We start from the raw sequence: 15,582 nt of genomic DNA on the forward strand, positions 1-15,582 counted from the left end.
GGGGTAGGAGGGAGGCCTGACCCTTGGCTAACTCATGCATTCTCTTGTAGGAGGTTCCTCTGAGTACAAGATCAACAACAAAGTGGTCCAGCTACATGAGTACAGTGAGGAATTAGAGAAGTTGGGCATTCTTATCAAAGCTCGTAACTTCCTCGTCTTCCAGGTGGGCTTTTTTTTTTTACTGTGTTGGGTGTTTGTTGCTGTTTGGGCTTTTCTCTTGTTGGGCAAATGGGACCTACTGTGTGTGTGTGCCTGTGTGGTGTGCAGGCTTCTCATTGTGGTGGCTTCTCTTCAGGTGGGCACTTTAAACATTTGTTGGCTCTCTTCTTTTTTTCCTATCCCCACTGGACTTGCTCCGTCTCTGGCTTCATCATCTCTCTCTGAACTAATGTAGCAGCTTCCTCACCTGGCTTCCTGACTCCAGTCTGACCCCTCCTGTTCATCCCCTAAAATTCATCTTATGAGAGCACGAATATTCCTTCCTCTTAAAACATTTCAGTGATTTCTCATTGCCTGCTGATGGCAGTTCTCAAATTGTAGTCTCCAGATTGGCATCAACTGGGGACATGTTAGAATTGCACATTCTCAGGCCCTACCCCAGACCGATAGGGGCAGAGACTATGGGGTAAGGCCCAGCAGTTTGTGTTTTTCCAAGAGCTCCAGCTTATGATGCACACTAAAATTCGAGAACCGTTGCCTTAGCATGAAATCTAACTCCTGTCGTTCATGAAACAGCCCTGCTTTGGCTCTTGCTCACCTCACTACCCTCATCTGCCAATACTCTTCTCGCCCTGCACTCCAGCCTAATTAAACTTTTTACAGTTCCCCAAATTTGCCTGCTTTCTTTGGCCTGCAGACTTTGCAATACTAATTTTCCTCCGTGTGGAATAACTTCGTCTCTCTTACTTTTTTGTTTCTTTTTTTCCCCATCTTCCAGACGCAGTTGTCACCTTTTGGAAACCTTCCCACATAGATATTCCTACCAGTCATCTACCCTCAAGCTTCATTTAGTTCTTTTTATGTGCTCCTGCTGTCACTGCACATAATACATGGTGTTGTCTCTGCTTCTGTTTCTTCTGTTCCCCATGTACATTAAAAGGCAGGGGATGTCCTCAAAGCTCAGTGGTGAAATGTGGCACCCAGTGTGGGGAAGGGATCAGTGAACATTTTCTGAATGATGGAGTAGGTAGGGGAACTGAACTGAGTAGGGTCTAAGTGGGGAGAGTGTTTTGACCTTTACTAGAGCTTCCCTGGTGGCTCAGATGGTAAAGCGTTTGCCTGCCATGCAGGAGACCCGGGTTCGATCCCTGGGTTGGGAAGATCTCCTGGAGAAGGAAATGGCAACCCACTCCAGTATTCTTGCCTGGAGAATCCCACGGACGGAGGAGCCTGGTAGGCTACAGTCCATGGGGTCGCAAAGAGTCGGACACGACTGAGCGACTTCACTTTCAGGGTGCTGTTGAATCTATTGCCATGAAGAACCCCAAAGAGAGGACAGCTCTTTTTGAAGAGATCAGTCGCTCTGGGGAGCTGGCCCAGGAATATGACAAGCGAAAAAAGGAAATGGTAAAAGCTGAAGAGGACACACAGTTTAATTACCATCGCAAAAAAAACATTGCAGCTGAACGCAAGGAGGCCAAACAAGAAAAAGAAGAGGTAGGTGGCCAGGTTGCCTCTGGGATCTGAGAGGCCAGGATGAAGCCAGTGCTTCACTGATGCACCCCTGCCTCCATACCCCTATTTGCGCAGGCTGACCGCTACCAGCGCCTGAAGGATGAAGTGGTGCGAGCTCAGGTACAGTTGCAGCTTTTCAAACTTTATCATAATGAAGTGGAAATTGAGAAGCTCAACAAAGAACTGGCCTCTAAGAACAAGGAGATAGAGAAGGACAAGAAGCGGATGGACAAGGTAGAGGATGAGCTGAAGGAGAAGAAGAAGGAGCTGGGCAAAATGATGCGGGAACAACAGCAGATTGAGAAGGAGATCAAGTAAGTGGCAGAACTGAGCCTGCAACTTGTGGAAAGCATCTTCCCCTTGACTTGGCTTTGGCTAGAATCAGGCACATTTCTTGACTTGCATGTTAGACAAATAGAGTATTTAAGTACTCAGACTCCATGTAGATAGGTACTCGGAAAAGGAGAACTTGAAAAGGGTGGTGGCTTTGCCAAGAAGTGATGGGAAGCCACTCTTGACTGATAGTCCCTTCCTAGAAGAGGAAAACTGGAGCTTAAAGGTCAAAGAACAGAAATTTGAAAAGGTTAGATCAGATGGGAACAATTACGTGAACACAGGGTACTCTTGGGAGTTGTTACCGAGAGGTCTGGCCTGGCTAGGGTCGAGGCAAGGGTGGTAGCTTTACCTTTTAGAGTGGCTGGAATGACAGGCTGAAGCCATCACAGGATCTGTGGGGCATCTTTTAGGCACTTCCCTGAGGCTTGAAAGGGAAGTGCCTAATCCTCCTTTCGATTAAAAAGCCTTGGAACCCTCCCTTCTGCCACTGAGCTAATTGGTTCCTCCTCCCCTCTGGTGAAAGGGAGAAGGACTCAGAGCTGAACCAGAAGCGGCCTCAGTACATCAAGGCCAAGGAAAATACTTCCCACAAAATCAAGAAGCTGGAAGCAGCCAAAAAGTCACTACAGAATGCTCAGAAGCATTATAAGAAGCGTAAAGGTGACATGGATGAGCTGGAAAAGGAGATGCTGTCAGTGGAGAAAGCTCGGCAGGAGTTTGAGGAACGGATGGAAGAGGAAAGTCAGAGTCAGGGCAGAGATTTGACCTTGGAGGAGAATCAGGTAAGCTCTGAGGGGTGCGGGGATGGGCAAATAGATTGCTAGGCTGACAGGACTGATTTGGTCCATCCCTGTCCCTGACACAGGTGAAGAAATATCACCGGTTGAAAGAAGAAGCCAGCAAGAGAGCAGCTACCCTGGCCCAGGAGCTGGAGAAGTTCAATCGAGACCAGAAGGCCGACCAGGACCGGCTGGATCTGGAAGAACGGAAGAAAGTAGAGACAGAGGTGGGCATGCCTTAAAAGATTAGGGGTGATGGTCCAGAGAAAAGAAAGTAACAATAGTCTTAACAGTAATGACCATAGTTAACATCTAGCATGGGGCTTCCCTGGTGGCTCAGTGGTAAAGAATCTGCCTGCCAATGCAGGAGACACAGGTTTGGTCCCTGGGTCGGGAACATTCCCCTGGAGAAGGAAATGGCAACCCATTCTGGTATTCTTACCTGGGAAATTCCACGGACAGAGGAGCCTGGCGGGCTATAGTCCATGGGATCTCAAAAGAGTTGGACATAGCGACTAAACAACAAAAGGCAAGCTCTTACTCTGTGCTAGGCACTGTTTTTTACATATATGCAGTCATCTTTTAAAAGATTTATTTATTTGTCTGTTTTGTTTTTGGCTGTCCTGGTTCTTAGTTGCTGCTTGCAGGCTTTCTCTAGTTGCAGTGCTCAGGCTTCTCATTGCAGTGGCTTCTCTTTTTGTGGCGCACAGGCTCTAGGGCCCACGGGCTTCAATAGTTGTGGCTCTTGGGCTCCAGAATGCTGACTCAGTAGTTGTGGAACATGGGCTTAGTTGCTCTGCAGCATGTGGGATCTTCTGGACCAGGGATCGAACCTCTGTCCCCTGCATTGGCAAGTGAATTCTTAACCACAGGACTACCAGGGAGGTCCCTGCCTAAGGTTATTAACTGGCAGAACTGGGATATGAACCTGGGCAGTGTAACCCACACTTTTGTTTTGTTTTTTTTTTTGGCTGCACCTTGTGGCGTGTGGAATCTTAGTTCTCTGACCAGGGGTTTAATCTGCGCCCCCTGCAGTAGAAGGATAGAGTCCTAGCCACTGGACCACCAGGGAAGTCCCGGAAACCCACACTTTCAAGTATACTTCACTTACTGTCTTCCTAATAACAATAATAGTAAAATAATAGAAATGATGGGAAGTTATTATAATATTCCAAGAGCCTACAATGTTCTAGGCATTGTGCTAAGCAGTTTTAAATATTTAAAAGAAGGTATTAGGCATTAATAGCTATTTTATTAGTATTTAATAGCTAGGGGCTTCCCAGGTAGTGCTAGTAGTGAAGAATCCACCTGCCAATTCAGGAGATATGGGTTCAGTCCCTGGGTCGGAAAGATCCTCTGGAGTAGGAAATGGAAACATATTCCAGTATTCTTGCCTGGAAAATTCCATGTACAGAGGAGCCTGGCACACTAGAGTCCATGGGGCCGCAAAGTGTAGGACATGACTGCGCACACATGTAGAATTAGTGGCTAATACATGTTAAGCACTTAACATGTATTCTATGAAGTGGAGGTTACCTGCATTTTATAGATGAGAAAGCAGAAGTGCAGAAGGCCCAGAAAGCTTTACTTTGTCTTGGTTTGAGCCTCCCTGATTGGTGAGGAAGATGTTTCAGGCTGTTTAGAACACCTGTGAGAGGGTCTCATAGGGCCCATGGTGGCCCCATCAGTTAGCAGAGGCACACTGAACAGTTTGTATATCCGATTTTTAATAGGCCTCTTATACTAGTGACAGATTGTCTGTGATTGTTAGGCTCTTAGGATGAGTAAGCATATGGGGGATGAGCCAGGGCTCCATGGTCTTGGCCTTAACTTGCTCAGCCTGTGGTGATGTAGTGTCTTTGTCTCTCTCCCAGGCCAAGATCAAGCAAAAGCTGCGGGAGATTGAAGAGAATCAGAAACGGATTGAGAAACTAGAGGAATACATCACAACCAGCAAGTATGTGGCTTTGTAACATTCCCTCTTACCTCCAGGCCAGTTCTTGTGAACCCTGCCTGTCCTGCCCCTCCCCAGAAAGGACCCTCATAGTCCCTCTCAGCCAGGAATATTTTCTGGCCAGCCAGGGTAACCCCGGTATTTCCTTACTTTGTAGGCAGTCTCTAGAGGAACAGAAGAAACTAGAGGGGGAGCTGACAGAGGAGGTGGAGATGGCCAAGCGGCGTATTGATGAGATTAATAAGGAGCTGAACCAGGTAATGGAGCAGCTGGGGGATGCCCGCATCGACCGCCAGGAGAGCAGCCGCCAACAGCGAAAGGCAGAAATTATGGAAAGCATCAAGCGCCTGTACCCTGGTTCTGTGGTAAGAGTGGAAAGGGAACTCATTTCCTGACCACTTTCTTTCATACTCACTGTCCGATAATTTTCCCAGCAGCCCCATGAGGACAGGATTGCTAATCCCATTTTTACAACTGGGGAAAACTGAGGGTCAGAGAGGTTAAATGACTTGCTCAAAACAGCATAGCTTATATGTATAAGAACTGCAATTCAAACCCAACTTGTTCTGACTCTTGTGTTCTTTTCGTCGCACCAGTTGTATCTTTCTGAAAGTTTTGTCTTGCTTGTGTCCACTCCTTTATGGGAGGTGGAGAAAGGGAAGGGGCTACAGGGCAGGAATTAGTTCCCAGGATGTATCAATAGCTCTGTGCAGGCTTCAGTGTGAGCTCCTTAGGCGTATAACAGTTGGCTCATTTACTAGGTTTTATCAGATCTCTTGGCCTCTTGCATGAAATCCTGAGTTCCCAGATTCCCTGAATATTATCCCTCTATTGGTCTAATTCCATTCCTGGGTTCAACTTAATTGGGTTCTACAAATATTTCTTGATCATTTCCATAGATCAAGGGTCCCCAACCTCCAGGATCTAATGCCTGATGATCTGAGGTGGAGCTGATGTAATAATAATAGAAATAAAGTGCACAATAAATGTAATGTGGGATGATTCAAGCGCGTTGCATTTATTGTGCTCTTTATTTGTGGAACCCAATTAAGTTGCATAATGCTTGCGGTGGCAGTGGTCTGTGAAATGGTAAAAGTGAGGTTTAGAAAGATGATTCTGGATTCAGACATGACTGCCTGAAGTTGTTGCTTTGGGGCCAGAGTAGGCCTTTTTTCCATAGTTTGGGGGCTGTGCTCCTGATAGAGATTCTGACCTGCCATCCCCCTTCTAAACTGGGAATTAGGGTTCCTGAGCCAGCCCTCAAAAGCTTCATGTTTCATTCACTCTTCTGACTTTGCTTAGTATGGCCGCCTCATTGACCTCTGTCAGCCCACACAAAAGAAGTATCAGATTGCAGTAACCAAGGTTTTGGGCAAGAACATGGATGCCATTATTGTGGACTCAGAGAAGACAGGCCGGGACTGCATTCAGTATATCAAGGAGCAGCGTGGGGAGCCTGAGACTTTCTTGCCTCTTGATTACCTGGAGGTGAGGCTGGTGGTGATGGGGTCAGGGCATTGTGAGAGGGTTGCTCCTCCTAGCCCTCCATGTTCAGCCACTTAACTAAGCTTTTTCTCACAGGTAAAACCTACAGATGAGAAACTCCGGGAGCTGAAGGGGGCAAAGCTGGTGATTGATGTGATTCGCTATGAGCCACCTCACATCAAAAAGGCCCTGCAGTATGCTTGTGGCAATGCCCTTGTCTGTGACAATGTGGAGGATGCCCGCCGCATTGCCTTTGGAGGCCACCAGCGCCACAAGGTATGGATTCCCTTGCCACATTGTAACTGGATAGGCTTAGTATTGGTGATTCCTATGTTCAGCTTCTCCCCCCTCCTCTCTTTTCCCTGCTGTATTTAGACAGTGGCACTGGATGGGACCCTGTTCCAGAAGTCAGGGGTGATCTCTGGTGGGGCCAGTGACCTGAAGGCCAAGGCCCGACGCTGGGATGAGAAAGCAGTAGACAAGTTGAAAGAGAAGAAGGAGCGGTTGACAGAAGAGCTGAAGGTAAGCCACAGACAGGGCTGTCCCTAGGAATGGGGGTCCTACGCCCAGGCCAGCCGGCCACCTTTTTATCACCTATCCTTTCCCTCTTGTCCACTTCAGGAGCAGATGAAGGCAAAGCGAAAAGAGGCAGAACTACGTCAGGTGCAGTCTCAGGCCCATGGACTGCAGATGCGGCTCAAGTACTCACAGAGTGACCTAGAACAGACCAAGACACGGCATCTGGCCCTTAATCTGCAGGTGGGGCCTGACCTTCAGCCCTGTTCACCAATGGCCATCCTCATATTCCTGGTCTAGGCTTTTCTAGGGGTGGGGAAGTTGTCCCTCTTCCCTTTCTCCTCCCAGTCTGTTCCTGGAAACCAGGAATAGATGTCATAGAGTTAGACAGTCAAGGGGTTAGGACTTGGCTCTATGATATTAGGCAAGTTACTAAACCTCTCAATGTTAAAATCTTTTGATCATTTTTATATTGGTTTGTAAGAGTTTTTTGAAAAATATATTCCAGAAACGTCTTTTTCAAATGCGTGTATTACAGATACTCAAAGAACAGAACGAAACAAACACCAAACAAAAACAAACCTCTCAGTGTCCATTTTTTCATCTTAATCTGTAAATAATCTGTAGAATTATAGGGTCCTTGCACAGATTGAATGAGTTAATACATGTGAAGTATTTGGACTGATTGCTTGTACCAAGTGAATGTTCAGTAAATGTTAGGTGCTATTAACCTAAATAATTCATTCAACAAATATTTGAGTTTCTTCTGAGTTTTGAAAGTGAGCTACAGATATTTCAGTCCCTGTGAGTGGAGGTACTTTTCTAACTATGTTAATGTGTTTGATTACGGGTGCTTCCCCAGACCACTCTGGAGGTGTTATATAATATGTAGTATAGATGTCATTTTTCAAAAATCAAAAAGTCTAAATTCCAAGACACACCTGGCCCCAGGGGTTATAGATGAAGGAAGTGTAGACCTGTAAATAACAATGTTTATTGTGTGCCCGGCCTTTTGGATTGAAGCTGACAGACTGGAGGCCAGGGAAGGAAGCCATATGATGGTTCAAGTGAGAGATGATTCAGCCTTGAGTAGAGCAGTGCTAAGTCAAGTTCTCAGTGTGTGGAGAGTTAGCCCTTTTTGTCCATGGGACTGGTACACACAGGGTGGCTCTCTTTCTCTAAGGATCCTGGTCTCTTTTGTCCTCTCAATTCTGTTTCTTACAGGAAAAGTCCAAGCTGGAGAGTGAGCTAGCCAACTTTGGGCCTCGAATCAATGATATCAAGAGGATCATCCAGAGCCGAGAGAGGGAAATGAAAGACTTAAAGGAAAAGATGAACCAGGTTGGTAGAGGATATACCTGCCCAGCACGTGCAGGACTAGAATTGGAAGCAGTACTCTAACCCAAAGGGCCTTTTCTCTCCCTTGCTTCTCTCCTTAGGTAGAGGATGAGGTATTTGAAGAGTTTTGTCGGGAGATTGGTGTGCGCAATATCCGGGAGTTTGAGGAAGAGAAGGTGAAGCGGCAGAATGAAATCGCCAAGAAGCGGTAGGTGGAAGTCTGGGTGGAAGGGGGAGATTGAGGTATCCTTGAGCCCCTAGCCTGACATTTGGGGAGTCAAATGCCATCATAAGGTAAGGAGCAGCTTTTAGAATGATGGACATTTATTATAGTCACCTTTAAAGAATAGGGACATCAGGGAAGCATGTGTCACAGTGTAGGGATTAAGAGTGCCAGCTTTAAATATGGTTTACCTGGATTAAAATCCCAGCTCCAAGGTTCATTTATCTTGGGTAATGACCTCTCTAAGCCCCAGTTTCCTTATGTGTCAGATGGGGTAATAATGATACCTATCTCATAGATTGTCAGGTGGATCAGAGGTTGGTCTTAATCCTTATAAAGTGTTTAGCATAATACTTAGTACCTACTAAGAGCAGTAGATGATAGGCCACTAGAACCTATTAGCCTAACCACTAGAACCACCCAGGGAACTCCCAATAGATACTAGCTTTTATTATTGTCATTATCCTAATAGGTGATGAGTGAGAAGAGGGCCAAAGTTCTAGGTTGGATGAATAGTAAGAACAAAGCAAGTTTCTCTTCTCTTTCCCACTTTAATTATTCATTTGTTCAACCAACCTTGTGCCAAGTTGTCCTGTGCTAGGTATTGGAAACAGTGGGGAGATAAGGATAAGATAAATGAACATGAAAGTCTCTCTGAAGGAGGTCACCCCTTGAATCCTGGGCTTCAGTCAGCCCATCACCCATATTGTAACAGTTCACTGGTCTCCTAGCCCCAAGCCAGGCTCAAGGGATATAGAATTGAATCAGAGACTGTCCCTGTCCTGAGGGAGTTTTGGGGTAGTGGAGGAGACAAACAAATAGATTAGCAATTTCAGAATGATGCTGTACTTTAGGTAGATAGAAAGTACACAGGAAAATGTTCAAGGAACTGTAGATCAACAAGAAAAAAAAAAACCTAGAGACTCAGTAGAAGAATGGACAGGATGTAGTCATATATTGCATTTCATGGAAAGAGAAGCTCGAATGGCTAATAACAGTGAGTTGATGTTCAGTCTCATTCCTAATCAGATAAATGCAAATTAAAACAACTTAGAATTTGGTGAAAATAAGTCTACATGAACCCTTTGACTTAGCAAAGCCACTCCTTGGGTCTGTATCCCAAAGAGAGTTTTAGCCACTGGGTCTCAGAGAGACAGATTCAGAGTTGTTCATCTCGGCATACTTTGTGATAGTGGGACGTTGATAGCAATGTAGACAGCTGTCGCTGCAGGGAAATACAAGTTAAATGTGATGACTGTACAGACTATGGAATACTCAGTTCAGACAGGAAGTAGATTTACAGGCAGTAACAAGGATAAATTTCTAACTGTACATTTGTGTACATTTAAAAGCGACATTTTACAAGTATACGCATTTTAAGGTTATATACATATGTATGTATCTACCTATCTGTATATAATGTACATCACTTTGGTGTATTTGCTCATTGTAGGGAACATAATAGGAGTAGAAATGTGATTGAACCCAAGGAGACAAGGGAAAGATCACAGACAGTGATCATAAAAGTTATATGAACTCTGGGGTGTGATTAACTCAATTGCACCCAAAAGGGAGGAACCCAACAAAGTATAATAGAAATGAAGAACCTGTTCACAATCCTTAGGAAAGGTTTTACAGAACAAAGAGTAATGAACTGGAGACCTGTAGAGTGATTTAGCCAGCCAGGCAGTACACAGAAGGGAGTTCAAGCAGTGAGAACAGCATGCTCAGAGGTGTGAGAGAGCATGCCTTGTTCTGTAAACTAAGTATTGAATGTCTGGAGCAGAAATATGGGGTCAGGAGGAAGATGGGGGTGTTGGAGAGGTCAGCAGGGGCCAGATCACAGAAGGCTTTATGAGTCATTCTTAAGAGATTGAACTTAAAATTGCATAGCTCAAAATTGTAGTTAATTACATTCTATTTGGATTATAGTGACTAATAGGTTTAAGCTGCTAGCATGACATCTGGCAACATCTGTCACACCATTTTGAGGGGTGGAGGGGCAGTTGGAAGTTATCCCTGCCTGTCCTGCTAATATCTGTGTATTCTAGTTGCTTACTTTTTTAGTTTCTAAAGAGTTAGGGAGGAGAGAACTACCAGGGATCTGTTTTCTCCTTTTTTTTTTTTTAAACTATCTAATCTCTGCCCCCGTAGAAGTTCTGGAACCTTGGGGCAGAGGTATGTGCAGGGGTTTGGGGACAGTTGGAAAGAGTCAAAGCCCATGAACAGTCAGTCAACCTGGAGATGGCGATGATAACTAAAATTTATCGAGTACTTACTGTGTACCAGGCAAGGTTCTAAAAACATTATACGTATTAATTCCCAATAACTGAGGTAAGTACTATTGTTATTTCCATTTTTCGGTTGAGAAAACAGGTAAAGAGATATAATTAACTTGTCTGAGATTCACTACCAGTAAATGGCATAGTTGGGATACCAATCCTCTTATCCTACCACATTATATTGTAAGGATGCCATAGGAGAAGAATTCCAAGTTTTGGTGTTTAGACTGGGATCTGATCTCACATTTGCTAGCTGTATGGCCTTGGGCAAAGTCTTTTACCTCTTGGCGCAAGTTTCCTTTTTTTGTAAAATTAGGATAATAATGCCTACTTGTAGAACTATTCATTAGAGGATTAGAGGTAATGTATGTAAATTACACAGAAGCTTAATAAATAGGAATTAACATAGCTAGTGGATTCAAGTGGACCTTTTCATATCTGCTTCTAGGAGCTTGTCAGGGGAGGGCTCCAGTGTTTAAAGGAAAATTAATGGAGTTTGGCCCAGTCTCCTCTGCCTTGTGCCATACCTAGGCCAGGGAACTTAGTTCTGTAACTTGAGGAGACAGTTTTATATGGATCTGTGTGGATGAGCTCAGTGGTGACCTATATTCAGCAGTAACTGAGTCCTTGTGCCCTAGGCCTAGTTCTCCTTTCTCCCCACAGATTGGAGTTTGAGAATCAGAAGACTCGCTTGGGTATCCAGTTGGATTTTGAAAAGAACCAACTAAAGGAAGACCAGGATAAAGTACACATGTGGGAGCAGACAGTGAAAAAAGATGAAAATGAGATAGAAAAGCTCAAGAAGGTAAGAAAGGAGAACATGAAAAACTAAAAACTAGGAGAAAATATTAGAAGAGCTAATAGCCATAATTTATAAAGCCCTCCTCTAAATAAGAAAAATACCAAGACCTAAATAGGGAGAAAAATGAGTGGCATCAATAGTTCAAGGAGAGATTCAGATAACCCATAAACACATATCCATAATTGAGCCTTAGTAGCTGGCGACACACTCCAGTACTCTTGCCTGGAAACTCCCATGGACGGAGGAGCCTGGTAGGCTGCAGTCCATGGGGTCGCAAAGAGTCGGATATGACTGAGCGACTTCACTTTCACTTTTCACTTTCATGCATTGGAGAAGGCACTGGCAGCCCACTCCAGTGTTCTTGCTTGGAGAATCCCAGGGACAGGGGAGCCTGGTAGGCTGCCGTCTATGGGGTCGCACAGAGTCGGACACCACTGACGTGACTTAGCAGCAGCAGCACTCACAGGGGAGAAGGCAATGGCAACACACTCCAGTGTTCTTGCCTGGAGAATCCCAGGGACGGCAGAGCCTGGTGGGCTGCCATCTATGGTGTCGCACAGAGTTGGACACGACTGAAGCAATTTAGCAGCAGCAGAACTCAAAGGAATGCAAATTAAAACAGTAATTGCATGTAATTTCTTATTACATCACCCAAGATTTTTTTTTTTAAAAAAGGATATTAGCTTGTTGCACAAGACCATCGTTCTTAGGCCATATGGCAGCATCCATTGAGAGTCTTCAGAATACATTTCTCTTAACTCACTAATACCTGAGGAGATCCAAAGTACTGGCATAGCTTTGTGCACACAGGTTGATAATTAGTGACAAATATTTATAGTTCCATATAGGAAACTGTCCCTTGTCTCCTGGGAATTAGGGTTGAAGCAAATTATGCTACATTCATGTAAGTGTTTGTGTAGTTTAATAGTTTCAAATTTGAGTAATATACTGACCTCTTTTAAAGATTTATGTTGGCTTAAAATATCCTTAATGTTAAATATGTACAAACATACCACTTAACCAAAAAGCCAGCACAAACTTCCAAATTATTTTTATAATTAACCACATTAACTCAGTGCAACAGGTGATGGTGTTTTGCTGAAACTGAGTTCCTTTTCACAGTGTGCCTATGCTGACTGCCATGGCTCAGTTTCTTTGAGTCAAGCATGCCTGTTTCACCGGTTATTTGATGACTCATTTACCCACACGCCTTCTCTCTAAATTCCTGTGGAACATTTTTTTTTTAATTTCTTTGGCTGCAGGTCTTCGTTAGGGTGTGCAGGATCTTTAGTTGTGGCACTTGGGATCTAGTTCCCTGGCCAGGAATCGAACCCAGGTCCCCTGCGCTGGTAGTGTAGAGTCAACCATTGGACCACCAGGGAATTCCCTAAATTGCTGTGAAACTTTAGTTCCTTGCAACATCCCTACCTGAGGTGATTTGATTCTCACTTGGCTTAAGTACATCATTTGACTTTTATGTCTGCCTTTGTTTGTTGTTGATTTATGGTTTTGTTTGTTGTGTTTTTTTTTCCCTCCGTTAAACCCTGATGATTGAAGTAGTCTTCTTTGGTGTCACTGCAGTCTTCAATGCAAATAGAGATTGGGTAGTAAAATCCTGGGGCAGGAGTAGGTAGACATGTAGATGATCCAGAATCATCTATTTCTTTTTGACTTTTTATTTTGAAATCATTTTAAATTTAGCAGAAAGTTGCAAAAATAGTACTAAGAACTCCCATCTACTTGTCACCAAGATTCATCAATCATTATTTGCATATTAGCATTTGCACTCTCTGTATGCGTATTACTTCTTATGTATTGCAGATATATCCCCTTCTGTGACTTTCAGATCAAAATGAAAACGTTCTCCTTAAAAAAAAAAAAATTCAGAACATAATAAGTAAGATTATAATCCCCATTGACTGACCACTCTCAGTCCCAGTCCTTTTACTCTTCCTAGGGCCAGTCCCATATAGAGTGTATTCTTCCAGACTTTATAGGCATTAATTACATTCTTATATGTGTGAAAGTGAAAGTCGCTCAGTCATGTTCGACTCTTTGAGACCCCCATGGACTATACAGTCCATGGAATTCTCCAGGCCAGAATACTGGAGTGGTCACCTTTCCCTTCTCCAGCGACCTTCCCAACCCAGGGATTGAACCCAGGTCTCCTGCAATGCAGGCAGAGTTTTTACCAGCTGAGCCACAAGGGAAGTCCTCTTATATTTGTACTCATGGAAAACATACAGTATTATGCTTTTTAAAAACATTGATGTTGTTGCTCGTGACAGTAATGTTGATGTGAAAAAGATGCTTAAGTAACATTAAGTCAGAATATAGACTTATAATTTAGTCTCAACTATATAGACTTGTCCATAAGTAATATTGGGAGGTGATAGGCTAAATGTTAATTGATTACCTCTGCCTGGTGGGATTTCAAGTAATTTATTTTTTTCCTCATATTTAATACTTTTTTATACTTTGAACATTTCTACAGCAGGCAGTTTGTATATTGGGGTTGGGGGGAGGTCAACAAAATAATTTGGAAAAAGGTAAAAGAAGCCAGAGGAGTGATGGGGGTTTGAAGAGCTCATTGAAGATAGATTCCAACAAACTACCTGGTAGAAAGGGTGGGCACAGAGGGAGAAGATTCGATTCTATTCCATTCCAGTGAGAGCGGAGGGAAAGCCTTCACTTCTTGTCCTGTTCCCCCTGCTGGGCCCAGGAGGAGCAAAGACATATGAAGATCATAGATGAGACCATGGCCCAGCTACAAGACCTGAAGAACCAGCACCTGGCCAAGAAGTCAGAGGTGAATGACAAGAACCATGAGATGGAGGAGATTCGTAAGAAACTGGGGGGCGCCAACAAGTGAGTGGGTTCAGGGCTGGGCTTGGGGGAAGTACATAGTATGGGCAGCTTGCTGGATTTGGATCTCACCTATCTCTCTGAATCCTCTTAGGGAAATGACCCATTTACAGAAGGAAGTGACAGCCATTGAGACCAAGCTTGAGCAGAAGCGCAGTGACCGCCACAACCTGCTACAGGCCTGCAAGATGCAGGACATCAAGTTGCCACTGTCTAAGGGCACCATGGATGATATTAGTCAGGAAGAGGTGAGTATCATGGCTGGTGGTGGGTGTGGGCTGTGAACAACATAACCAGGGATGGGGGATGAAGGTGGCCAGGGGAGGGCAGGTGAGAGAGAGAAGGATGGTGGGTGAGGGTGGTGAGTGACAAAAGGAGGGATGCAGAGGAGATGAGGCAGGGTGAGGCTGTGAAGACAGGTGAGGTGAAAGGTAATAGCCTTGATATGAGAGGGCAGTTTTGGGGGTAGGGTGTTTGTCGGTAGGTGGACAGGGAGGTAAGCCAGTAGAAGAGGAAATCATTCGTTAACCTCAGGGGACCTGAGCTAAGGTAGTTCCAGCAGATTATGGATATTGGTTGTTGTTCAGTCACTCAGTCATGTCCAACTCTTTGCGACCCCATGGACTGCAGCATGCCAGGCTTCGCTGTCCTTCACTGTCTCCCAGAGTTTGCTCAGATTCATGTCTATTGAGTTGGTGATGCTAACAATGAGATCTAACCATCGCATCCCAAGAGCAAAAGAAGATGGAAGTTGAGGGCCCTGAGGGATGGTAACTTAGCAGTGAGAGAGGTTGGTCAGGAGAGGGTTAGGTAAGGGACAGCAGCAACGCAAAGGTGATGAAGCATAGTTATCGGAAAGGGAAAGACACAAGCCATAGAACAGCCAAGGCATTTTATCCACTGGAAGTGAGGCTTGATAGCAAGGGGATGGGACTGTTAACTGAGAGGAGGTCTGCAGATATCTTGTCTTTGACCTGAACATGTATCTCTCCCACATGTCTTTCTCCCTCCTTTCTTCCCAAATAGCATTTCTATTTAATTCAGCAAAATCTTCTGAACACTGGCAGTGTGCCAGGCATCATGGTAGCACATGATATAACGACTTCTAATCCTAAGCACAGCCTTGCCAGGCAGGCATGGTCCTATGTTACAGATGAGGGTTTAAGCAACAGCATGTCTTGCCCAGGGTCTCACCGTTAGACAGTGGTAGAGCCCAATCTTGAACTCAGGTCTTTCTGCCATCAAAGCTGCTCTTCCTTCTACCACAAGTGCTTTCTGTCCAGGTGCTTCTCAAAGGCATCAAAGGCTGGCAAGAAGCCCCCCTCTCC

General features: G+C 44.6%; 1 protein-coding gene and 1 non-coding gene across 5 annotated transcripts in view; both read left to right on the forward strand.

The window, feature by feature from the left end:
- Positions 1-15,582, forward strand: part of SMC1A (structural maintenance of chromosomes 1A) — a 47,163-nt gene that overhangs the window by 5,471 nt on the left and 26,110 nt on the right. For all 4 annotated transcript variants that reach the window (XM_088834072.1, XM_055437977.2, XM_088834071.1 and 1 more), the window contains exons 3-18: positions 51-163; positions 1,453-1,656; positions 1,750-1,988; positions 2,534-2,792; positions 2,876-3,016; positions 4,664-4,746; positions 4,901-5,108; positions 6,046-6,231; positions 6,325-6,504; positions 6,604-6,750; positions 6,850-6,987; positions 7,969-8,085; positions 8,184-8,290; positions 11,251-11,392; positions 14,112-14,257; positions 14,349-14,502. In XM_088834072.1, coding sequence (XP_088690198.1) covers positions 51-163; positions 1,453-1,656; positions 1,750-1,988; positions 2,534-2,792; positions 2,876-3,016; positions 4,664-4,746; positions 4,901-5,108; positions 6,046-6,231; positions 6,325-6,504; positions 6,604-6,750; positions 6,850-6,987; positions 7,969-8,085; positions 8,184-8,290; positions 11,251-11,392; positions 14,112-14,257; positions 14,349-14,502 — 2,564 coding nt within the window. The remainder of the gene's footprint in view (positions 1-50; positions 164-1,452; positions 1,657-1,749; positions 1,989-2,533; positions 2,793-2,875; positions 3,017-4,663; positions 4,747-4,900; positions 5,109-6,045; positions 6,232-6,324; positions 6,505-6,603; positions 6,751-6,849; positions 6,988-7,968; positions 8,086-8,183; positions 8,291-11,250; positions 11,393-14,111; positions 14,258-14,348; positions 14,503-15,582) is intronic.
- On the forward strand, positions 1,248-1,319 carry TRNAG-GCC (transfer RNA glycine (anticodon GCC)). The gene has a single exon. It is a non-coding gene; the product is annotated as a tRNA-Gly (tRNA).

Source organism: Moschus berezovskii, chromosome X (genome assembly GCF_049115385.1).
Source record: "Moschus berezovskii isolate FMDL1 chromosome X, NW_MosBer_1.0, whole genome shotgun sequence".
Classification (NCBI taxonomy): Eukaryota; Metazoa; Chordata; class Mammalia; order Artiodactyla; family Moschidae; genus Moschus; species Moschus berezovskii.